At 46.1% G+C, this 25,726-nt stretch overlaps 1 protein-coding gene across 1 annotated transcript in view; it reads right to left on the reverse strand.

Annotated features, from left to right (window-relative positions):
- Positions 1-25,726, reverse strand: part of CSMD2 (CUB and Sushi multiple domains 2) — a 543,202-nt gene that overhangs the window by 211,402 nt on the left and 306,074 nt on the right. The window contains 6 exon segments of the mRNA XM_077769466.1: positions 941-1,057; positions 1,269-1,457; positions 2,216-2,403; positions 3,405-3,543; positions 14,795-14,989; positions 19,079-19,405. Of these exon segments, the coding sequence (XP_077625592.1) occupies positions 941-1,057; positions 1,269-1,457; positions 2,216-2,403; positions 3,405-3,543; positions 14,795-14,989; positions 19,079-19,405 (1,155 nt within the window).

A 25,726-nucleotide genomic window follows, 5' to 3' on the forward strand; every position in this document is an offset into this window, starting at 1 on the left:
GTTTGTGGGTTCAAGCCCCGTGTTGGACTCTGTGCTGACGGCTAGCTCGGAGCCTGGAGCCTGTCTTGGGATTCTGTGTCTCCCTCTCTCTCTGACCCTCCCCTGCTCATGCTCTCTCTCTCTCTCTCAAAAATAAATAAAACATTAAAAAAAAGAGCCACGACCCTGGATGAACTTCAGAATAAGCTTCTTAGGATAGAAGCCATATCTGCCTGGTTACTGCTTATTCCCAGCCCCAGTGTCTGCCACATTGGTGGCATTCAATCAATATTTGTTGAATCAAAGACTATATTATTAACTGTTTGTTTCTAACCACTATCCCCAGTTTGAACATGGGTTTCCAAAGACCATTCATGGTAGGGAAGTTGAGGTAATACTCCAGTCTGGTGAGGACTATGAAAACATGGTGTCCGAGGAACAGTTGAGCTATGTAAGAAGAAGATCACTGGGTCCAGTTTCTGAAGGGTGGACGTGAGGAGAGGGGGCAGATGTATCCTATGTTCCTTCAGGACACAGTACAAGGGAAAAATTTCCAGGAACACCTCAAAAGCTATTAGGAGGGGTCTAGCCCATCAAAAAATGATAGCAGGTGCCCATCTGCTAAATGGGTTGGCCACCTTCCCACCACTGGGGGTGTTTAGGCAGATGGTGTGGTGCCATCTCGTAGGGGGAAATTAGGGAAGATTCCTGCATTCAGTAGGATGATCTCTATGATCTCTTCAAGCATGGGGATCTCAGATTCTTAAAAATACTTATTGAATGAATTCTGTGATTCAAAGAGATGCAAAGCTTCTGGGAGTTTCCTTGTTGATGAGAAAAATTCAGACTAAGCCCTGCTTTCACTATGTAGGGAGATCCCCAAGGAGGTCACCTCAACCTGGGGAACACAGGGCCCTGACCACATCACATCCCAATACTTGCTATAGGCCTAACCACTCACCCTTGCCATGTGATGTTTCGATAATCCAGGTGCAGTTCAAGTTGTTGGGGTAGAAGTCAGGAAACCCTGGTGACAAGATGGTCCCACTGGAGCCTTGAATGAAGCCACCACAGAGTGCTACAGGAGTGAAGAAGGTGGTCAAAGAACTGGAGTGGCTTGGGGAGCACCTCCACCCCAACCAATCCTTCTGGGAACCTGGGAGCCATCTACTCTCCACCCTCAGCCCTCCCTGATGGAGTGAGAGAGTCAGTTCCCCTTCCAGCTCCTTTTTTTTTTCATGGCAGGAAAGGAATCCACTACCTGAGCACCCCCACATAGTGTGTCTCACCTTCACAGCTGGGCAGGGCCCGGCTCCACTGAAAGTTAGGCTCACACTCCAGGGGCTCCCCATCACTTAATGTGTAGCCTGAGTCACAGCTGAAGGTCACCAGAGCACCCACGTAGAAGTCATTCCCATGGCGCTGCCCATTTACAGGAATCCCTGGATCCAGACAGTGGTCTGACTGCAGTGTTATAGCTGGAAAAGAGAGCCCACAGCTGGTACAGGCAGCTCACCATCACCATAGAGAGACCCCAGCTGGCTCACAGAGGGAAGAAGGAGAGAGCCCTGATTTACAAAGCTAAAGTTGTCATTTACCCATGGCTGTCAATATCTGCTGAGAGGGCATTTAAAGACCTATCTGTTAGAGAAAACAAGTTGGTTCTATTACTTGTTCATTCATTCATTCACTTATTCATTCATTCAATTAACAAAAGTTGAGTGTCCACTATGGTTTAGCTACCACACTAAGTCTTAGGGATACAAACATGAGTAAGAAAATGAGGCTTTCCTCATGGCGCTCCCAACCATGACTTCCTATGTTGGTCTACAAGGAATGGAAGGGACATCCATCTTCTTCAGTTGAGGCACCAGAGACGGATGCAGGAGGTGATGAAGGAGGGTGAGGGTGAGATGCCATCACATTTTAACCTCACGATCCTCAAACACTCTGTCCCCTGAGAACCTGGCACAGTGGCACCCAATCACCTGCATGCAGAGGAAGTCTTTTGGTGTGCAGATCATCAGCTTTCATTGTTTCCTAAGGCTCCCCTCTAAGCTCCCGTGGGCTCTGACAGATGCTGAGAGTAAGGGAGTGCCCCCCCTGCCCCACCAGGAGCACAGCCTAACTGAGAAAGCCATGGGGATGAGTCTAAGTTGGAGGCCTGCTGCTGGAACAGTCCTGGGTCTTTTCACCCACCAGAGCTCACCTTGTCATCTCCTCCCCCAAGACTCACTCTCATAGCGGAGCTGGAAGCCAATGTCCGAGTGACTCTTGTCAGTAGAGAAGAGGAGATAGAGGTAGTTGCTGGTGCTGATGAGGAACTGGGGGACCTGGGTCCCATGGTAAACCCCGATCAAGGGCGCTGAGTACGTCCGTCCATCTCGAACTTCCAGAGTATCATAGTTGACCTCGGTTTTAAATCTGCCAAAGATGGAAATGTAGACTTCTTGAGAAACCTGAGGTTTGTTAGTTTGCAAATGACAAAAGGCCCTGTTTCACCCAGGGCTTCAGGACAACCAGATTTTGGCTGGCTGGGACATTTAAATACAATTTGCACACATTCACTAGTGACAAGAAAGGGTCTTCTCTCCCCCTCCTCCCGTGGGTGGGCAACTGTCTTAGTCTTCCCTGTGGCCTGGGCCATGACTTATCTCAAGACCTAGAGGCACAATGACTAGCCTCATGGGGGTCAGAAGGTTCTAGGCCAGAATTCAGTAAACCATGGCCCAGGGCCAAATCTGTCCTCTAGCCTGTTTTTGTACCGCCTAAGTGCTAAGAATGGTTTTTAACACTTATACAGGGGTATGTTTTTAAAAAGCAAAAAATATGCAACAGATAACCACAAGCGGCCTACAAAACCTAAAATATTTACTATCGGGCTCTCATGGAAAAGTCTGAGCACTGGTGTTCTAGGCCAGGGATGCTCTGTACAGGAGAAGTTTGCCTTCATACCTGGGTGGCTACTTTCCCCACCCAAGGGGAGTCCCTGGGGTGGGAGAGGGAAGCAGGGGCACCTGGGTAGGATTTGGGTCAGAGGTCAGGAAGGCTGCCTTTTCATACTGCAAATTTCAGAGTTCTGCTCCTCAGATGCCAATGCCTACTTTATCGTCTGGTGGGGTCTGTCTGCCCACTCTCCCTCCTTACGGGTGCGGGGGACAGAGAGGCTCTGACATCCCAAGTGATACCCCTGCATTCTGCTCACCCCTCTGGTCCTAAAGAGCACAAACACCACTACTGAGGTGTGCACAAGGCCAAGGGCAAAGCCAGTGTGGTGTGTCCCCACCCCCGGGGAATCTGCTCCAGGTCATTGCTGATATTTCAGCATCGGTGCTAGTTCTCATCCCTCAACCCCAGGTGCCCTCCCACACACCACTCCTTCGAAAACCCCCTTGCCGCTGCCTCCAGGTTGTGGGTCCAGGCACCTGTCGAAGGTGATTTTGATGGGGTAGCCTGGCTGGGCTTCGATCACCCAGGCACAGCTCAGGGCATCCTTGTAGAAGCCAGGCCAGCCTGGAGACAGGATGGTGCCACTGGGCGAAGTCAGATGACCACCGCAGGGAGCTGGGGGACAGAAGGGAGAGAAGGAGCTTTCTTGAGGGGACAGATGAACAAACAGATAAAAACTCTCTATAAAATGTATCTGCCAACAAGTATTGCTTTTGTTTTTATGGGGAATTACATAAACTATATAAACTGTGAGTTCTGTCTATTGGGATCTTTATAGATAGGGCCCACTTATATCATTTGGACTTTTATTAAAGGCCGGAGGGGGAGAAATAAAAATAATCCTCTAAACAAAGTCCTCTGCCATTCTGGAGGGGCTGAAGCACAGCTAATATGTGGGTCACATTGGTTTTCCACTTTGTTCCTCGCTCAATCATCAGGCTTGTGGCAAAGGCAAAGACCAGGCCATCTCCTCACGCCTGGCACCAGGTGCTCTGGCACTGAATCCCGATGCTCAGCATCTGGCAGACCCCGACGCACGGCTCAGAGCACCAGCACAGCCTGTCCCACCCTAAGCTCCGTGAGGGCAGGTGCCTTATTAATGGTCTTGGGGATTCCCAGCATGTAGCCTAGAGCTGGGGACACAGTTAGCAGTGATTACTGCCTTAATAAATAAATGAATGGATGCAAGGGCGAATGAATGTGGTTTGTGGCAGGTAGCTCCACAAGACACTGCGTGGCCCAGACATGCCTCTGATCCTGCTATGCCTGTTAGCACAGTCCCTTGGTCTCTTTCTGCCCAGCCTCAGCCTCTCGTCCCTATCTGCCTCACCACCGTCTCTTCCTGCATCCAGACCCTCGGCCCTGTGATGCTCCTTAAGTCTACTCTGGTCCTCCTCCTTCGCGCACGTGGTTGGATTTTATCCCCCCCCGCCCCTGCCCCATCCTTTTCAGGCTATGCTGGGCCATACGACCGCTCTGCCCAATAAAGTGAGGACAGAAGCAGCATGCGTCATACCCATGGGGAAACTTTAGGAGCCGGAGCACGGTGTGCAGTTTCCTGCCTCAGTGACTGTGAAAGCAAGTGTCAAGATGGAAGTCCCGCCAGGCTGAGATTTAAGTGACTTGGAGGAGCAGAGCCACTGATGACCAATGTCACAACATGCAGCGTGGGTAGTCCGTGTGACATACAAACGCCTGTTTTTAAGGCACTGAGATTTGGAGGCTGTATGTCAATGCAGTCTAACCGAGCCCCCCCAGCATAACACACATCCCTCCCCAGGACTACCACGACCACCCACGCTGCAGCCACCATCACTGCCGCTGCCACTCATGGGCTCACACGGACAGGCATGCTCACTCTTTATAAAACACAAACCTGTGAGGGCGGCACTATTACCCTCCCCATTTCACAGCTAAGAAAGTCTTATGGATGTTAGGCAACCAGTCCTGTGTTAGCAAGTGCTAGAGCCTGGATTCAGACCTAGGGAGACAGCATGAATCCAGAGACCCTAAACCAAGCAGTCTCCTGGCTTTAAAGAACCTCTGCTTCCTTTTGAATCCCTTGCTACGTAGCTATCAGATGCCAAAAATACCCTGAACGGGAGCAGGAAGGAAACAGAGAGCTATCCAGCACTTGTATCTCTGCAATATTGTATATGTTTCTCTAGGTAATCAGTCTCATAAAACATAGTCAAATATATACCTTTCTCTCTCAATTCATAAACTTGTTGGAAATACCTAAAAACAATGTCAAGCCTTCTTAATAGAATGTTACATTAGGAAGTTTAATTACTATAAGATAATAACAATAATAATAGTACTAGTAGAAGTAGAAACCCACACCAATGACTTACGATGCTACAATGTGTGTATTATCTCATTTAAAGGCACATGACATTTATGCAGTGATACGCCCATTTTACAGGGGAGAAAACTAAGGCTAAGTAGGCTAAGAGACAAGATCAAGAACGAATAAAGTCAAAGCTGGGGTCACTTCAAGACCTCTATCTCTAAATTCCCCTGCGGCACACAATGGTACGCAGCCACAGCTGGCGGGAATGAGCTCACAGGGATTGAGAGTTCACTGTGTGTCAGGGCTTACCATGGATTATCCTTGTGACAACTGCAACACTAAAAGACAGATATTGCTGTTATCCTCATTTTACAGGTGGGGATTATCACCTTGTTTTTAGTTAAGTTGAGGCTTGGAGAAACTTAAGTCGTAATATAGCATTTATACCAAATATAGAGAGAGTNGAGCTGGGGTTTCACTTCAAGACCTCTATCTCTAATTCCCCTGTGGCACACAATGGTACGCAGCCACAGCTGGCGGGAATGAGCTCACAGGGATTGAGAGTTCACTGTGTGTCAGGGCTTACCATGGATTATCCTTGTGACAACTGCAACACTAAAAGACAGATATTGCTGTTATCCTCATTTTACAGGTGGGGATTATCACCTTGTTTTTAGTTAAGTTGAGGCTTGGAGAAACTTAAGTCGTAATATAGCATTTATACCAAATATAGAGAGAGTAAATTGCACATGAGTACTGTCACTTCTTGGGCAATCCTAGTTTTTCCGGATCCATCCCTGCATCTCCCTGAACCTGCTAATGTGTTCCCCTCTTTCTCTGATGGACACACGAGACCTTGGAGGTGGAGGGGCGGGCCTACTGGTCCATCCCTGGGGTCCGCACACAGGGACTGAGCCTCAGCAGGAGCTGGGACTCTCCGCTTCAATTCAGCACAGGCCCTGGCTCTTGGGTTGTGGGTTGCGATATCTTCACTTAACTTTCCAGAAAGCTGTAGATCACACATTCATTTTCTGTCTGGTCTACGCTCCATTCAGTGCACAGATCTCAACAAAACCCTATGTGAAATCTCCAGACAGGGAAACCCAAATCCTGCCTTTGCTAGTCACCGCTCTGCTCTTCTCTGCTGTGTTGTTTCGGTACCTTGACTATTTCACCTCTTCTGCTGCTCATGTGCTGCTCAGATGACCTCTTTACGCATTTAGTCCTTCACACCCTCTGGTTCATTTTCACATGTCAGGGTGACAGGTGCCAGGCAGGGAGGAGGAGGGGGAGGGTTCCTAAATGCAATGTCTCTTTAACATTTGAAAAGACGCTCAGTCTCACTCTAACAAAACAGATGCTAAAACTACAATGAGAAATGGTCTCTCATCCATCAGATAGGCAAAACCCAAATTCAATGACATGTGAGGCTGGAGGAAACTGGGTACTCTAGTACTTGCTGGCGGAAATGCAAACTAGCACAACCGCTGGGCAGTGAAATCTGGGAATATCTAGCAAAATTCCTATGTGTTCACTCTCTGATCCAGCAATTCTTCTAGAACTCTATCCCAAAGATGCACTTGCAAAACTATGACGTTTATACATACAAAGATGCACTTGCAAAACTATGACGTTTATACATACAAGGGCTATACAAGGCGGCCCTTTGTAATAGCAAAGAATGGAAAGGGCCCAAATGTTCAGCAACGGGGAGCAGACTGAATGAACTGGGGTAATCAACAGGATGGACAATGCAGCTGTGAGCAAGAATGAGGAATATTCTATATAATGTCAGGGTGAGGTCCCCAGAATATACTAGCAAGTGAATAAAAAGCAAGGTTAGCTAAGAGAGGGGTGGGACATGCACACACACATTCACTCATATTAACAATCGATGAAAGACTAAGCCAAAAACTCATGATTATCTATGGAAAGGAGGAGGAAATGGGGTAGAGAGGAAAGGGGTAAAAGCTAGACTTTCTCAGAATATACTGTCTTTTAGGGGTTTAACTTTGGAATTGTGTAACTTTTTTCACCACTAAAAAGAAAGAGTTAAAATTTTTTTTAACGTTTTATTTATTTCTGAGAGAGAGAGAGAGAGAGAGAGAGAGAGAGAGCGTGAGCAGGGGAGGGTCGAAGAGAGAGGGAGACACAGAATCTGAAACAGTCTCCAGGCTCTGAGCTAGCTGTCAGCACAGAGCCCGACTCGGGGCTCGAACCCACGAACCGTGAGATCATGACCTGAGTCGAAGTCAGACGCCCAACCGACTGAGCCACCCAGGCGCCCCAAGAAAGACTTAAATTTGATAAGCAGTTTCTCAAAACTCAAAAACAGAGTAAACTAAATGGATACAGTACTGTGTCACTTGGTAGCACCATCACACATGAAGAAACTAGCGAAGGAGATTTTAGAGCACAGTCCATCCCTAGTAGGATCCCGGAACGAGAAGAATCGCAAGTAAAACAACTTAAACCATCTTCAGTGATCACACTGCTGTTGGCAGTGGTGTTAGTTCAATTCAGAGACTCTTGGGTATGTATCAGGGAATGAGAAATGATGCTGGTGTTGTAGGAAGCTGGAATTTCCAGCAGGAATGAAAGCAGGTCCAGATATGACATCAAGAAAGTGAAAAAGAAAATGTTCTTACATCTGAAATGAAATGAACCCATTATGCATTTTATGTTTCAGAAATGATTCTTTAGCTCTGTTCATTGAAAAGCCTTAGAGACAAGGGCCTACTCAATAGTAATAATTATGCCTGGTGCCCAGATTCTAAGTATCATTTTCTACTAAAAAGGGACCAGGGCTCCTTGGAGAAATGGCTGATTCTAGGTCAGGGCAGAAAATGTTCAAGATAATGTTGGGCCACTTTCAAAAGGTTCCCACTGGCCAATGGGACAATTTGAGCATCGGTTAGAATAATAGCTGCAGTGGATTTAAATATATAAAAATGTTTAAATCCACTGGACTGTAATGATATTTAAAAACGTTCAACTTTAGAAGATGGCAGGGAATCAACTCATTGATATAAAAACTGCTAAATAAAGGAAAATAATTAAATTTTTCTCCTGCCTTTCCTTTATGAACTGTACCTCAGGGTAACCAAATAGTTGAGGAGGGTGAGTTTGCTTTAAGTATTCCAGCTTATAAAAGATGAAATGATAGCATGTAGGCATTCTGCAGTCCCCAGGCAAGGGCCACTGATGGCTCCTAGCATCCTCAAACGAGAGACAACCAGACATTTGTGCCTCTGATGGTGGCACAGAGCCCTGCCCGTAAAATATTCCGGTTAAAAAATGGAACCTAAATTTGATTAGGTTTGTAGATCCTACTGCCAATTAAAGAAAATATAAGAGAGAGAGGACCATGTTAAAGAACCTCCCAGGGACATAATCGCCAAAATTCAGAGTGCAGAAGATACCTCAGGATAAATGACCTGGCTTCTTCAACAACAACAACAAAAATTACAAAGGTTATGGGAAAGACGTCTATAGATTAAGAGACCTAAAACACATGCACTGACTATAATGTATGAACCTAAGGAGGATTCGGATTTTTAAAAAATACTTTAAAAATAAAGGACATGGGGGAGGGCACTTGTTGGGATGAGCACTGGGTGTTATATGTAAGCCAACTAGACAATAAACTATTTAAGATAAATAAATAAATAAATAAATAAATAAATAAATAAAACAAAATTTAAAAGATGAAAAGAAAGTGTTAGAGGGGCACCTGGGTGGCTTAGTTTGTTAAGCATCAGACCGGCTCAGGTCACAATCTCATAGTTTGTGGGTTCGAGCCCTGCATTGGGCTCTGGGCTGACAGCTCAGAGCCTGGAGCCTGCTTTGGATTCTGTGTCTTCCTCTCTCTCTGCACCTCCTCTGCTCATGCTCTCTCTCTCTCTATCTCTCTCTCTCTCAAAAATAAACATTAAAAATTTTTTAAAAACGAGGTGTAAAATAGTCATGGAAATTTGATTGTTTTATTTTTTTTAACATTAATAGTATTGCAGTTCTGTTATGAAGAGTTCTTTAAAAACTTTTTTTTAGTGTTTATTATTTATTTTTGAGAGAGAGAGAGAGAGAGAGCATGCGCACAAGTGGGGGAGGGTCAGGGAGAGAGGGAGAAGCTGAAGCAGGCTCCAGGCTCTGAGCTGTCAGCATAGAGCCCCATGTGGGGCTCAAACACATGAACTGTGAGATCATGACCTGAGCCGAAGTCAGATGCTTGACCGACTGAGCCGCCCAGGGGCCCCATAAGTTCTTTTTAACTATTAGAGACACACACTAAAATTATGTGGATGAACTGTTTTGCCTGAAATTGGTTTCACAATAATCCCAGAGTGGGGCAGTAGTGGGGGGACATGCATAGGGGTCTGAACGCAACAAAATAGGCTGTGAGTTTAGAACTGTGAAGCTGGGTGATTGACACATGGGCATATGACTCTGTTTGCAATTTTCCATTCAAAATGTGAGGTGAAAAATTTAGGAAATGCTCACACTCACACTCCACACACACTGACACACAAGGAAAGAAAAGATGGGGGGGGTCCTGCCTGGAACAGGGATAAGAGCTCAGGAGTAAGACAAAAGAGGGACCCTGTGCCTAACTCAGTGCCTGGCACACAGTAGGTACTGAATAAATGTTTTGTTGAAGGAATGAAATGCTGGCTGACATGTAGAGAGACAGAGAGACTGGGTGTTATGACTGAGCTGTGTCCCCCGCCAAATCTATAGGTTGAAGCCTTAGCCCCAATATGACTGTATTTGGAACTAGGGCCCTTAAAGGGGTTGTCATTCAGGCTAAATAAGATCACTAGGGTGGGGCCTTGATCCAAGAGGACTGGTGTCCTCATTAGAGGAAGAAGGGACACCAGGGATGTGCACACAAGAGAAAAGGCCAAGTGAGGCCAGATGAGAGGGTGGCCATCTGCAAGCCAAGGAAGAAGAGGCTTCAGGGAGAACCAAACCTGCTGGCACCTTGATCATGGACTTCCGGCTTCCAGAACTGAGAGAAAACAAATTTCTGTTGTGTAAGCTGCCCAGTCTGTGGTGTTCTGTTACAATCACATGAGATGACTAATACGTGGGGCTTCTGGTGAGGGGCTGGTGTCCCCCTGAGGGACGGCCCACCTCTCCTGACCTTTGATGTTAAAGTTGTGCAGGCAAGGAGCAGTCTGAAACAGTGACAGAACACAACAGTATGAAGAACTAGTCCTCAGCGAGCCTCACAAGGTGCTGCACACTTATCTACACGTGCTGTTTCTTTTCCTCTATGTTTTACCTTCACAGCAACCCGTAAGGAGGGTACTGGCATCAGCCTCATTTCAGGGTTGAGGAAACAGGTACAGAGAGGTTAGGTAACTGGTCCAGAAACACACAACCAGGAAGTGGCAGAGCCAGGATTCAAACCCCAGTGTCCTGGTTCCAGAAACTTTAAGTGGTTGCTAACCACGTGGGAACGCCCACCCTGACGCTGTCCTCGGAGGGGTTTTAGGTGACTAGGTGTCCAGCATGAATGACCAGAAGTAGTGAAGGCCTTTTCTTGTGGTCTGCTAACCACCATTTTGTGGCAGAATAAAAGGAGAATGAACTTTGGGGTCAGACAGACCTCATTTGGTGATGAAAAGTGGTGGTTCTGGAATCAAGAGTCCTTAGGTTGGAATCCTAACTCTCCCATTCATTTAGCTGTGTGATCTTGGGCAAGTTACTTGACTACTCTGTGCTTCAGTCTTTCTCATCTGTGAAATGAGGACACTAACAGGAGTTCCCTCCTAGGGTTGTCATGAGGATTTAATAGGACAATGTACGAAGAGCACCAGGCCTAGTATTTAACACGCAGTAAATGCTCAGATGTCACTGGTCCGGGGATCTCAGGCAAGGCAGTACACCTTGCTGGTTTGCAGCTGTCTTGTGCTAAAAGCGTGACCACATCGTTCTCACAGGAGTGACCAGAAGATGAAGTGAGATCGTGTTAGAGACCCAGTAACTCCCCTTCTTCTTCCTCGGAGGCCTTAATGAGCTACAGGTACCACTTTGATTCCTCTTGTAGGAACGGGGAGGACTGGCCTTCTGTCTTTTTTTTACAATTTTCTGATTATAAAAGTCACACATCTGGCAGACAGACAGAGAAAAACAAATGTGGACGTGTTTACACCAAACTGTCAAACCATTTTCCTCTAGGGAGTGGGACTGGGGAATGAGAATTTTCACTTTGAACTTTATCTCACATATTGTTTAATTTTTTTACAACCACCAAGTATTACTGTAAAAAGGAGCATCCGTCCTCCCTGTAGATAATTTATCTCCTTCCCCCCCCCCACCGTGTATTTCTTATAAGCAGCATATATTTTTAAACTCAGTTTGAGATTCTTTGCCTTTTAATAAGGAGTTTAATTACCTTTACTATCATAACTGACGTGTTTGTCTTACTGCTGTCATTTTGTTTTATGCTGTCAATTTCTTATGCTTCTATGTGGTGTCCTGCCTTTTGCAACAGGCAATATGTTTCTTTCGGTATTATTTTTCTATGGAGATAGGAGTAGAAAATTTGCTTTTCATCCTATCTGTGGCTACTTTGAAGTCTTTCATAAACAGGTTTGAAATTATATTCTCTGTAGTGAGATAAGTCAAGAAAAATACAGAAACAGTAGAGCCGAGAGTCTGAATTTAAACTCTGGCTCCACTACTTACTTACAGGCTGAGCTACTTAACCTCTCTGTGCTCCAGTGGGGACAATTGTACCTACTTCCTGCCTGATGCAAGGCTGAGATGAGGTGACACCTGTAAAACACTTATGCCTGTGGAGTAGAGTTACTTGGTGCTTTCAGAAAAAAGATGAGGAAGAGGTGAGTATAGGGGACAGATAGCCAGGCACACATGTGCCAGCACATTCACTGCCTGGAAGGCTTTTTGAGTACATTTCTGGCTTTAAACATATGGATCCCCTATGTCCTCTGTTCTCTAGATAATGGGTCAGCAAACCGAGGCCTGGGGCCCAAATCTGTCCCATCCACTTAAGCACTATCTAAGGCTGTGTCCGTGGAACAATGCCACAGTTGAGTAGAGGCCCAAACGGCCCACACAGCCCAAGAAGATACCTCGGAGCTGGCCCTTTAAGAAAAAGTTTGCCGACTTGCACTTTAGAGCAACAAGATGATCATCTTTGTTTCTAAATTTAGGAGAGGACGCCATTTTCTCCCTTGTCCCATTATAGCCTCTCAAAAGCTAAGTGGCTCTTAGCATATATTAAAAGATTTTTTAAAAGACCATTAGCTTCTGCATTTAATTGTCCACAAGGTGGGGATACTTAATCAAAAACAAAACTGGAAAAAATGGAAAAGACAAAAGATGCTGATTACAAAGCAGGGTTCTCCAGAGGCTGGGACGTTGAGGGAAAGAAGCCACGGAGGGGCGGGGTCCCTGGGGCTCCTCCACTCCGTCTGCTCCACTGTTTGAAGTCTGGGATTGGCCACCTAAGGTGGGGTCCCTCATGCTGCCCCTCTGCTGTGCTGCTCCCTAGGTCCCCGAAAAACCAGCTTGGCAGCAAACAACCACCACCCTGAGGAAACTGAGCAGCCTCTCGCCTGGGCCAAGTTCAGGGTCTCTCCAATGGGCTGCCCCCTATTTCTGGCTGCTTGCTGACTGCCAGCCCTGGCGTCCCTCATCTTCTCAAGGGAACAGTAGGGATAGTTTTAATTTTAAAATTAGGACTCTGCCTATGAACAGTGAGTCTGATTCTCCCATGCATTCATACGTGGTCTTGAGTATTCCACCGCACTGGCGGAGCTCAGGTCTCGAAGCACCCTATTCAGGAGGGCGGGCAGTGCAGGGAAGTGGATTCTGCAGCTATGGAGTCCTGATGCCTCCTGAGGGGGGCCAGCTCCACTGGGACTGAGTCGCCATGGGCTCTTGGGACCCTGGGAGCCTGGGCTTTGGCCCCGGAAGAGAATCTAGGTGGGGGGACAGGACCAAAGGTCACGGAACTGATAAAGAAATGAAATGGTGTTGAGACCAAGTGTCTAGTAGAGTGGTCCAGCAGTGGCCCAAGGCAAACAAAAGGAATTAGGAAAAGGGAGAGAGACAGCAGGGAAGAGGGAGGGACAGTGGGGAAGATGTCTGGGATGAGATGGGCCAAGGCAAGGACAACCAAAGAAGTCAGAGGAGAGAGTGAGGGAGAACGAGGGGCAACCTCATGGAGTTGACAAACCAGTGACAGCACACCTAACGGTGTTGGGTACTTACTGTATGCCAGGAAGTGCCCTTTATATATGTATCTTATTATTATCCCCTCCCCCCTTTTTTTTAAAATGTTTTATTTATTTCTAGGAGAGAGAGAGAGAGAGAGAGACAGCGTGAGCAGGGAGGGTCAGAGAGAGAGGGAGTCACAGACTCTGAAACAGGCTCCAGGCTCTGAGCTGGCAGTCAGCACAGAGCCCGATGCGGGGCTCGAACCCACAAACCGCGAGATCATGACCTAAGTGAAAGTCGGTCGCTTAACCGACTAAGCCACTCAGGCACCCCATCCCCTCCCTTTTGTTTTCAGCTGGAAGAAGCAGAGGCTGAGAGGGAAACGGTGATTTGCCAGGATTCCAGCCTAGACCCCAAGGACTCAAAAGCCCACCATAAACCCAGACCCTCTGCCACACACACTAAGCTGTCAGCGGTCTCTCCTCTCCTCTCCCCTCCCTCACCTGTCACCTCTGGGGCAGTGTTTTCTTTAAGGCCCACCCACCCCCCTTTTTTTTCTCCTGTTCTTCCCACCTGCTGGCCGGGGTGCTCAGATTTGGGTCTGGGGACTGGGTACGTAAAGAGGTCAGTTAGGTCTCCAACACTGTCCATCAAGTGAAATGACAGAAAGCAGCTTTCCAGCTCCCGAAAGGAGAGGACTATATCCCTTGGCCTCCGTGGCCGCTGTCACTGCCTCCAAGGGGCCTGTGGACCCTCACCTTTCATCCATCATTATTGGGGGCCTGTTCTGTGCCGGGCACTGTGCCTGGTATGCAGATCTGACATGATTCCTGCCCTCAGGAGGCTTAATCTGTGTTTTAAGTGCCTGCAGTTTGGTGGAATGGATGGCTGGTCTCTGCACCTAAGTCAGAACCCGCTGTGCGTGGCAAGGCAGGATCAAGCAGATGCCACGGTAACCCGTGCTTGCTTCCAGCTGTGTTCCTTCGGGCCGGTCTGCCCTTAGCCTCCTGAACACTGGCCCCAAGGGTACGAAGGCAGCATTTAACAGGGGCATGAAGGCCAGGGCCGAGGGATGTCCCAGGGAACTGGGGAAAATGAGCATGTGGAGAAGAGAGAGGCAGGCAGCCAGAAAGGCCTGAAGTTCCACGGCGCTGCCAGTGCTTTAGGCTCATGGAACTCCCCTGGGCAGGAGCCGGAAGCATGGCTCCTAAAGGCTGTGGTATCAAGGGAGCTCCCAGTTGAAAGGAGAAGTGGTTTTGATGTCTGAACCGCTAAACCCAGCGTTTCTCCAGTTGAATCTCTGGTTATAATCTCTGGGTCCTGAGAGAAGAGGAAGGACAAGGCAGGCATAAGCCACAGCCCCCAGCCCTGGTAGGCACGCACCTTCACACCGCAGCACAGCGCTGTTCCAGACCACGCTGCCCTCCTTCAGGATGCAGGTGATGGTCTCCGAGCCCTGAGTCCCGAGGAAGCCTTCGTCACACAGGAAGGAGATGGAGCTTCCCAGCTGGAGGCTGTCACCAAACCGTTTGCCATTTACTGGGACGCCAGGATCTGGGCACTCGTTGTGTCGGAAGGCTGTGGGGAGGCGGGTCAGGGACGTGATTAGGTAGAGCTGGTGTGCAGAGGGACCCTCAAAGGAAACAAGTTTCATTACGATAGTCAACCCCAGACCTCTACCATTTCTGCAAGAACTCGCCACACTGGAGGGAGAGCCAGACACCCTAGAAGCAAATACCCCAGAACCAAGAAGCCACACTGGGCATAAAGTAGGTGGTTGTTAGACTTGAGCTCCTGCCTTCCTGAGCACTTAATCCAATTTCATCCTAATAAACATATATCGATCAGGCAGCGGAGTTCAGTATTTCTCATGCGGCTCATTTACATCATATCATGATTCCATGAAGTAGACACGATTACCCCAGTTTACAAATGAGGAAACTGAGGCTCCACATGGCTTAGGAGCAGGGCGGTCTCCTCCTGTCACATCCATTCCATGCTTCCCTAACTTCAGACAGTACGGGATCATTTATGTTGCAGATGAGCTGAACTCCAAGTCCTGTGACACAAATAGACACTAAGCGACATAAAATAGGTACCCTGGACTCAACCCTGTCTGAAGCCATTTCCTTCATTTCCTGCTGTGTTGTCAGGCTGCCTCTCACTCAGTCCGGGCAGCCAATGATGCAGTGGGGATGGGGCAGAGGAAAGAGAGCACTTGCCCATTTAGTTGAGCTTTGCCTCTTGTTAGTTACATGGTTCTGGGCAACTTATGTAATCTAGCTGAGCCTCCATTTCCTGACCTATAAAATGGAGACAGTACTACACTGGCAGGGTCATTCTGGGATAGAAATAACAAGGAAGTTGGTATGAATTTGAAAGTGGAGAATGTTTGGGACCATGCCTGACAGATGGTGAGTACTCCCTGAGTCTGAGTCCCCTTCCTTCTTCCCCACTGGGTCTCCACTCAGCTCGTTCCCAGCCCCTGCATGGGGGTGGGGGAGGGGGCTTGGTTCTCCCGCTCAGATCTCTGAGCCACACCCCACTTGCATCCCTTCTGTTGTGAGGATGGTGCTTTCCAGGCTCCATGGCTGCACGGCACATGCCCACTTAAGTAAGAACTCAATCTGCAAGCCTCTGAAATTCCCTAGTGATTGAAACATTTGCACATCCAGAAACAGAAGGGCCCCGGAGGCTGCGGGATCTTGCTAGAGGCAAGAGACTTGCAAAGCTGGGGATTCTTCCTACTGCGGAGCCGCGGGAGCATGTGATGTGGAGATGACTGTGATGATCCCCCTTGCCGCCTTGGCGGATGCCCCAACACTCTTCCCACCAAAATGCCAAGCCCAGCTCAGCCCAGACTTAGTCTCCCCACCTTCCTTCATTAGCAACAGTGACCATGAGGTTGCCTTGACATTTAGAAAGATGGTGTGGGAAGAAGAGTGGTGCTCAGGCCCCAGAAGTCCGGACACAGTGTCTCTTCAGACCGCGATCAGTCATGTGCACACTCACATGTGCACGTGCACAGGGACGCACACACGCAGGGCTACGAAGCTACTCCCAACATCTGGGCGCAAAGGCTCTAAATCAAGGACTTAAATACTGCTCAGTTCTACCTGTGCACTTTTTCAAGCCTCAGTTTCCTGGCATGGAGAATGAATGGGTAGATAGAGCTTAGCTACTGAAGTTTCTACTGAGCAGCCGGGGGTGATGACCACAGAGGCACTCACACAGCAGGTGCTCAGGAGACAGCGGCTACCATCTTTGTTGTTCAAAATGCCCCACACAAGGATTAGCTTTACTCTGAGGAGCGCGGGGGGTGAAAATGCAATCACTGATTCTTGTTACAGGGACACAAGCTTCAAATAAGCACAAGGGGAGCCACCCAGGGTTCTCTTGCTATGGGGAAGCTACGTGGGAGGTGAGTTCCCTGACGCTGGGCTGATTCAAGTTCAGCCTAGATGATCATGAGCTGCATGTGAGCGAGGAGCTTAATGTCTGAGTCCCCAAACACCTGTCCATGGACTATTGTTGTACCAGCTACAGCAGACTCACCTCAGAAGCCTGTAAAAATGTAGATTATGGGGCCTTGTCCTCTTAGGGATTCTGATTCAGCAATGAGGCTTAGATTTAAAACAATTACTTCTACTTACCTATCCAACTATCTGTATAAATGCATAGAAAAATACCTGATGTCTCCAATAATGTTCACTGGCAAGAATCATTTCTGGGTGGGGGGTATCTTAGGGTCGTAGTTTGTACTTTTTCTTTGGCCTGCCCCACTTGTTGAGTATTTATGTGTTCGATGCATGTCATTTTTCTAGTGGCAGAGAAGCCCTGGAGAGGAATGCTGGGTAACAGCTCGATCCTCACTTAGGTCAGGTCCACTGCCTTTTGCCTCTCCCTCTGCCACTGGGGACTTACCATGTGCTGCTTTCTGGAAAGCAGTCACTTCCTAGGTTTTGCTAGGAGACTCAATAGCCGGTTTTGTCCCAGGCTCCCCACTGATGTCTGCACTTGCACTGAACCTGCAGAGTTCGCAGTCTCCCTGGGATACCTCTTACCTTTCTTCCTACTCCCACCAGGGAGAGATAAAGGGCATTAGTCACTCATGGATCTCTCCATTCAGTAAACATTTACTAATCCTAACCAGGTCAAGACCCTGTGCTGGGCAGAGGGGACAGGAACATATGCATGCATACCCCTACCTTTCTGGAGCTCATGATCTCATGGTAAAGCAAGGAGGAAGGTGGATAAGCTAGAAGCTAGAGCGGCAGTGCTAGACTGGGAAGACAGGCTGAAATGGTGGGTTCTGCTTCCTCCCGCCTGTGGATGGCAGGAAGAACTCCAGGTCCCTGGAGGAGGTGTGCCTTGAGAAGACTGATTGTTTCTAGCAAGTTTACTGTCCTGAAGAAGGTGCTAAAGGGAACATCAGGAAAGGGCTTTAGTTTGGGTGGTTCCTTGGAATCTGAGGTCCCCAATGGTCCACCATTTGGCACCTGCTATCTTCAGCTCAACTAGACCCCAGGGACAGGCGAGACAAGGAAGCAAGACAGCTCTATGCCAAAGGAGTGTGGTAGGGGCTGGGAGGAGATCAGTTCTGTCAAAAAGTGCCAGCCTGGGGTGCCTGGGTGGCTCAGTCAGCCAACTCTTGGTTTTGGCTCAGGATCTCACGGTGGTTAAGATCGAGCCCCTTGTTGAGCTCTGTGCTGAGCAGGGAGCCTGCTTATGATTCTCTCTCTCTTCCTCTGCCCCTATCCAACTCTATCTTAAAAACAGTACCAGACTATGTGAGTATTTGCGTGCATAGGATAGAGTGGGGGGGGGGGCTTGCATTTCACAAGAAGCCTCTGGAAGAAGGTAATTGCTCAGGCAGACCCAGCTTCAGCCCCATTTGACTATTCGCCACTAGCTAAGTTCACTGGGTCTACAGTGAACTTATTATGACCCAATAAGCACTGCTTGCTACCCCTGGGCAGCTTGCTATTTCCATCCTACCCTCACTATCGCCCCAGGAGGCACAGACATGGAAAGAATTACCCCTTAGCTTCAAGCTGCTTCTAGAGAAGGGGCCCAGGATGAAAACTGGAGGTGATGACTTTTGGACTGTGGCCCTGAGAGGGGCAATGAGGACATGCACCAAAAACAAGGTTAAGAAGCCTCAGATCCAAGCAGAAACAGTGCTCGGGACATTTGTTTCTGATTCGACTATGGTGGTGGGAACCGAGCAAAGTGAGAAGCGAGAGCCCCACTGAGGATCCCTGAAGTCAGCAGTAAGTAGGTGTTCAAGGACAGAGGAGGCACCTTGGAGTGGGATGGACAACAATGAGTGGCTGACACAGGCTTAATCTCCCTGGGCCATTCCTGGTTCTAACTGGGCCTTCTAGGAGGGAGGGGGAGAGGGGAAAATGAGGTTCTAGCCTTGTTATACATTACATGTGGTGCTTATAGGAAATAGATGCTCAAATGAGAGCAACATGGTAGGAAAGAGCACCCTGGCCAGCAGCCAGAGCTTTCTGCTCTTCCTGACCTTGCCGGAGCACCATGCCCGGGCACTGTAGCCAGGCAAAGCTCTCGGAGCTAGCCCACCCACCTCAACCCTCCTCCACGGGGGCACCCTGGACCAGCCCAGAGGCCGATGCTCAGAGGGACCAAGTGGGGACTCACTGGTGAAGGTGATGTTGAAACCCCTCTTCCCCGTGGAGTGGTCAGTCTGGAACTCGAGACGGGCCATGTGGCCGCTGCTCGTGATGGAGGAGGGGAGCTGGTTTCCTGAGAAGGTGCCCAGGACCGGGGCTTCAGCCGTGGCCCCATCCTTGATGACCAAGAAGTCAAACTGAGGCTCCACATCGATGTCGTTGAAAGCCAGGTGGATGCGGCTCTCGGGCCGGGCCAGGATGAGCCAGACGCAGTGGAGGTGGTTGCCGTAGTCTTCTGGGTAGTTGGGTGACAGGACGACCCCAGAGGGACTGGTGAAGTTGAAGAAGCAGGAAACTGTAAGAGAAGAGTGGTGGAGGTCAGTGAGCGCCCTGTACTCTGCCTGGGCTACCAAGGGCTGGCACGTGGAGCATTTCCTTAGCCTAAAGAGCGATGGAAAGAAATGGGAACACAAGGGTTGGGCTAGACTGGCTGGGCTCTGAGCTCTAGGAGGGAGACACGCTGGGTTCCATGCCAGGCATGGCGCTGGGAAGGCCCCTCTGGCAAACTGTGGACATGGTGGACTTGGTTTACTCTTGGCCCCTCTGCCCCTTACATCATGCTCATCCCAAGGAATGTCTGCAAGCTCTTGCTCCCTTGTGTTGGGGAGAAACTATCCTTCAAGCTGAAGCAGGGTCACAGAGCTCCTTCTTGCTAGTGGTGATCCACTGGCTGGTAACCAGAGTCGGGGTATGCCAAGTCCATTTCTCCTCTTTAAACAGTTTTGATGGGAAAATAATAGGTGTGCCCTGGGGATTCTGGCAACCTCAAAGCTATGTAACTATGCTAAGAAGGTGCTGGGTAAACACTGTCTCTCAGAGACCAAAGCTTTGGAAGAAACCTGGGGCAGGGCTCATGGTGCCTCATCTCGATACCCTGCCCTCTTCCTTCCTCTCTCCTTCTTCATCCTAAGGACACACTCTCCTGAAAATCTTTACTTTCAACCCTTTCCATGCCAGTGACTAGCAGACCCTGGAACAAGACTGAGGCAAGGGAAATGCTACAAATGGGAAAACAAACAAGCGAACACTAAACCAAAATTTAAAAGGAAAATAATAGAATGAAAAAAAATTGCAATAGATATGCCAAAGGGTAAATATCAATATTAAATCAGAGTTTTCATAATTGTATAAGAAGATCTCCAAGATGAGCAAAGAGTATGCTCACAGGATTCATAGGAGAGAAAATAGAATTAATGTAAAAACACAGTCCATTTCACTAGTAAAAAAATAAAGAAAGAAAGAAAAAAATATACAGCCCAATATTGTTAAGGCTTTGTGGAAACTCATGTGTATTTATTGCCAGTTGCAGAGTAAAGTTGATATAATCCTTTTGGAAGGGAGTATATGAATTCTTATCAACAGCCACAAAACTATTCAAATATTCTGACTCTGTAATCTCTAGGAATTAATTCAAAAGAAAAAGGGCCACATGGACAAAGATGTTTATAGTGACATAACTGCATTACCAAGAAAAAAATGTGAGCAACCTATATGCCAGCCTAATAATAGAGGTAAATTATAGCCTTTAATGTGATGCTGTTTGAGCGAAATCATTAAAGTGATAAATATGACCCTGTAGAAAGAAGAACGTTAAGCATCATGTTAAGTAAAACAGTAGATCATAAAATTATATGTATACTTCTGATTATAGCTATTACATATTTATTTACATGTGGATAAAGACTGGACATGAGCCTCCGAATAAAAATTGTTTTCGAGTAATAGGTTTTGGGGTAATACTTTTTCAAAATGAAAACAATATTTAATTTTCCTGACTGCAAAAAATGAGTTAGGCTTATACTAAAAAATTTTTAATGTAAAAGTATAAAGAGGGTGGGAACTAATATGGACAAACATCTGAATCCCTTTATAGCCTTTATGTTGATGTTTGGTGTTTGTAATATCAAAACTTGGGTAAACATAGTATTTGGCTTATTAATTATAATGAAGCTGAGGTGAAAAATAATAATGAAGTCATGCTTGCAAAAGAAACACACAAAACAAAGGAATTGGTCACTCTTTATGTTGAGCTTCTCCTTCTTTCCCAGACTCTACCAGTCTTCCCCTTTTCTACGTTAGGTATTTCTTTACCAACCTGCTACTCAAAGCCCTCCCATCCAGTTCTGCAAAGTGAACTTGATCCCTAAGACCAAGTACAGTCACACTCTTGTAATCTCTGTTTTAGAGGTACAGAAAGAGTCTGAGCCAAGGGGAGAGCTGGACATGAAAATGCTTTTAGGCAACATAATATGTAATTAATAGTGATTATTATAATATATTAATGGTGGTTACTAAGTGCAGGCACTGTTGTGAGCACTGTCATCAATTACTCAATTTAGTGTCACAATAACACTATTTGGTAGGTAGCCCATTTTAAAGAGGAAGACACTGAGGCACATACAGGTTAAGTAATTTGTAAGGGTTGCTCGGCCAGTAAGTGGTAACAGTAAGTTCAAAGCCATCTGACTCCAGAAGCCAAGCTCATAGCCACCCCTCAACATACTCTCCCAGTATGAGAATAGTACTGCCGACTGGGCCTAATGGAGTCCTTGGGAGTGTTCTCAAAATTTGCTGAATATCAGTCTGTCAGTCCTAACCATTACATTAGCACTGAAGTGGGGGGCCTCTAGGCTGGCCATGGATGCCCCCACACAGCCAGGCCATCTCCAGCTGCAAGCATAATGCCAATCGTGAGGAATCTTAACGCAACAAAGCCAATGATCTTGAAGACAAGGGGAAAAACCACGAGCCTTGCCGACCAGGAGAACCACACCAAAGTGGACTGAAGGAAAAGAGAAGTGCTATGATTTCAGAGGGAAGACCATCAGGGGCACCAGAAACAGGTACACAAATGGATTTGCTGCACGGGAGAATTTAATGAACATCAACTGAGTGCCCCACCCCCACTCCATTACTCTACCACATTATTCTTTGTTCTTTATACCTCTTCTCCTGGGTTGCCATCTTGCAAAGCTCCAGGGGCACCATTTTGACCAGTTGTATATGACAGCTTTACCTAGCACTGTCTAAAATTATCTTGTTTACTTGTTTGTTTATGGTCCATCTCTCCCTCTCCCCAACACATACACAGATGCTCCATGACAGAAGAAATCTCATCTGTTTGATGCCACTGGGTCCCTGACGGCTCCCACAATACCTGGTGCATTCATTGTGGGTGCTCAATCAATACTTGCTGAATGAATCAATGAGTATAGTTGGCCCCTGAACAATACAGGTTTGAACTACACACATCCACTTGCATGTGGATTTTATTTTTTGGATAAATATAGCACAGTACTGTAAATGTAGTGTCTATTCCTTATGACTTTCTTAATAACATTTTCTTTTCACTAGCTTACTTTACTATAAGAATACAAAATATAATACACATAACATACAAAATATGTGTTAATCAACTGTTTATGTTATTGGTAAGGCTTTTGGTCAGCAGTACGCTATTAGTAGTTCAGTTTTTAAGGAGTTAAAAGTTATATATGATTTTTTCTACTCTATAAGGTTTGGGGGGCAGGTTGGCACCCCTACCCCCATGTCATTCAAGGGTTAACCATATTTAATGTTTGATGCCATCTGAAAAGATGGAGACACAAATACACATGCCTTACTTCCCCATCCCGTAACAATCCCAAAGCAATGGAATTGACCAAAGTGAAAAACAGGTAGATACCTGAATCAGCTCTGGAAAAAATGCTCTGCCATCACCCTTACGGTATTTCTCTTAGACACAGTACAGATCTGTTCCTAAATAGCTTAGAGGAGAAAAGAGAATGGCCCAGCCAAGTTACTAAACAGCAGAGCCAGTAGAAACTGCTCCCAATGTCAAAGGCCATAAAAAATATTATTCACATAACCTTCATTAAAAAGAAACACTCAAAGATGTTTTCTACCCAACTGAGAGGTGAATCACAATGAGGAACTCAAATGGGGGAAAGTTTTGGTTTATATAAAAGGAAAAAAAATTAGCACGAAACAAATAAACCATATAGTAAAGAATCTAAATAATTGCTATAAACATAGTTCTAAAACAGAATGCAAGCGTAACAAATATTCCTTCAAAGAGAAGATAAAAAATATCACTCCTGCCTAAACCCCAGGGTAAAACATTGCAGATGACACTGATATAAAGTGTAAAGTTGGAGCAAGGAGATATGTTAATTTCCTCATCTTGCAAGAAATTCTGTTATATAGTTTCTGTGGTTAATTAGAGAAATATAGGTTAGAGCATGTTTTTAAAGATGTTAAGAGTAATTAGTAATAGACTATAAAGTAGCTTGTCTTCAAAATTACCAAAGGGGAAAAAGGAAAGCAGTCAATTTAGCAAAAAATGGAATTCAAAGGAAAGAACGAGGAAGCATAAAGAGGGGAAATGTAAAGTAAATGCTACAAAACAAAAAGAGAAGAGACAAAACATTATTTATGACAATACATGTATACAGGTTAATCTGTCCCAGTAAAATACAAGCCTCATTTTGTAATGAGATACACAGCTTCCACAAAGGGACTCAGAGGTTAAAAAGAAGGGAAGGAGCCAAGACAGCTCAGACTTCACACTGGAAGAATATTAGAGTTTACCAATGCCGAGGCTCCAGAGATTCCTATGTATTTGGTAGAGTGGGTCCAGAGCATTACAAGTTCTAAAAGCTCCCCAGGTGACCCTAAATGTGTAACCAAAGTTTCAGAAGGACTGATGGAGGCAAATGCAAACCACATGAATACGGGGTTTTCATATTAAGATCAGACGCTTGGATGTTGTAATGTCACACCAGACTCTTGGATGATGCTCCTTCCTCTGGTCGACAGTCCTATGGACAGCTACCAAGAGACATTTCTTCCTGTACCTGGAAGGAGATGAGGCTTGTAAACTGACACTCATAGAACAAGGATGTGGGCCTGCAAAGCTTGCTCTGACACCACAAGATAACTCAGACTTGCTGCCACAAGGGCAGGAAAAGGGAGTATGCATCATTCTAGAAAGGTCTAATCTTTCTCGCTCCGGAAAACATGTTTGCATGTTACTCTGGAATGTTTCTGTTAGGGGACAGAGTTTATTTCTTAGTGTCCAAAATGAGGAAAACATGAAATGCTGTGATTGGATCTGATCACTATCAATCGTCCAGGTTAAAAGGGGCAGATAAGGATGCCTACCCACTTCAGACGTAGTTATGCTCATGGGTCTTGACCTTGGATAAACCTTTAAATCAGAGGACTCTTACCTGGCTCAGACTTTTGAAAAATAATAAAGGTGGCAAACTTATTAACAGGTGCATGCCTAGTTACTGTGTGTTAATATCAGATTGTTATTTGATAGAATCTTGAGTGGAAAATGCAAGGGGCATGTCGAAAAAACCCTCTCTTCCTATCTTAAACAAAATCCAAAGATGATATTGAAAATATGGAAGGTGCACATATTCCAAAGTGAAGGTATGATAGTTATGACATGTTATGGCCCAAAGCACTGATGCAGACCAAATAGACTCTTTTTAAAAAATATAAAAGTTGGAGAAAAATATACTAATCTGAAATCAAAAGTAAATAAAGATAAAGAGGACCTGTAAAGTACTCTGAGTGTGTAGGTGTTACATGAAACTGTGTAGCAATGTGGAGCATAACCCACTTTAAAGCACCCATGGAATATTACAGAAATAGACTCTATTTTAGGCTACAAGGAAATCTCCATAAACTTCCCCACAAAGAAAAAGCTGTGGGGCCACATTTTCTTTCTTTCTTTTTTTTTTAATGTTTTTTAATTTATTTCTAGGAGAGAGAGAGAGACAGCATGAGCAGGGGAGGGTCAGATAGAGAGGGAGTGACATACTCTGAAAGAGGCTCCAGGCTCTGAGCTGGCAGTCAGCACAGAGCCCAACGCGGGGCTTGAACCCACGAACCGCGAGATCATGACCTGAGCGAAAGTCGGATGCTTAACAGACTAAGCCACCCGGGCGCCCCCACATTTTCTGTTCACAGTTCAAATAAACTAGGAATTGGTAATAAAAGAACACAGAAAGATCCATAAATCGCTTGAGAATGCACAAAACCCTTTAACTAAGTTTGTTTGTTTATATTTTAGTTAGTTCATATAAAGGACAATATTCATTTCAGACACAGAATTCAGTGATTTGTCACCTACATACATCATTCAGTGCTCATCACAAGGGCCCTCCTTAATACCTTGACTTCAAAAAGGAAACAGACTCTGTCAACACCAACTAGTTATAATAATCATGATGATATTAGGTCAAAGCCGTATTTCACAGAAAATTCATAGCCTTACTCATTGCTAAATAATAGAGAAATTAGTGAAATGAAAATTTAAGCTTAAAAGCTACAGAGAGAATAACTGAGCAAGATAAAGGAGAGAAGGGAGAATAAACTTAAGATAAACACTGAAAAAAAAAACCTGGAGGGGACCAATAAACAGGAAACTTCTCACTGATCTACTTAAGAAATAAAAATAGAGAAAGTATGTATAGAGACAGCACAGTAAAATTAAGGAGCTAAGCCAATTATAAAAGAATAGTATTACAACATACTAATAAATTTGAAATCTTGACAAAACAGATTGTCCTAAGAGATTCTGAATTACCAAAATTGTGTGAAG

This window comes from Crocuta crocuta, unplaced genomic scaffold, assembly GCF_008692635.1.
Source record: "Crocuta crocuta isolate KB4526 unplaced genomic scaffold, BGI_CrCroc_1.0 scaffold351, whole genome shotgun sequence".
NCBI classification, from domain to species: domain Eukaryota; kingdom Metazoa; phylum Chordata; class Mammalia; order Carnivora; family Hyaenidae; genus Crocuta; species Crocuta crocuta.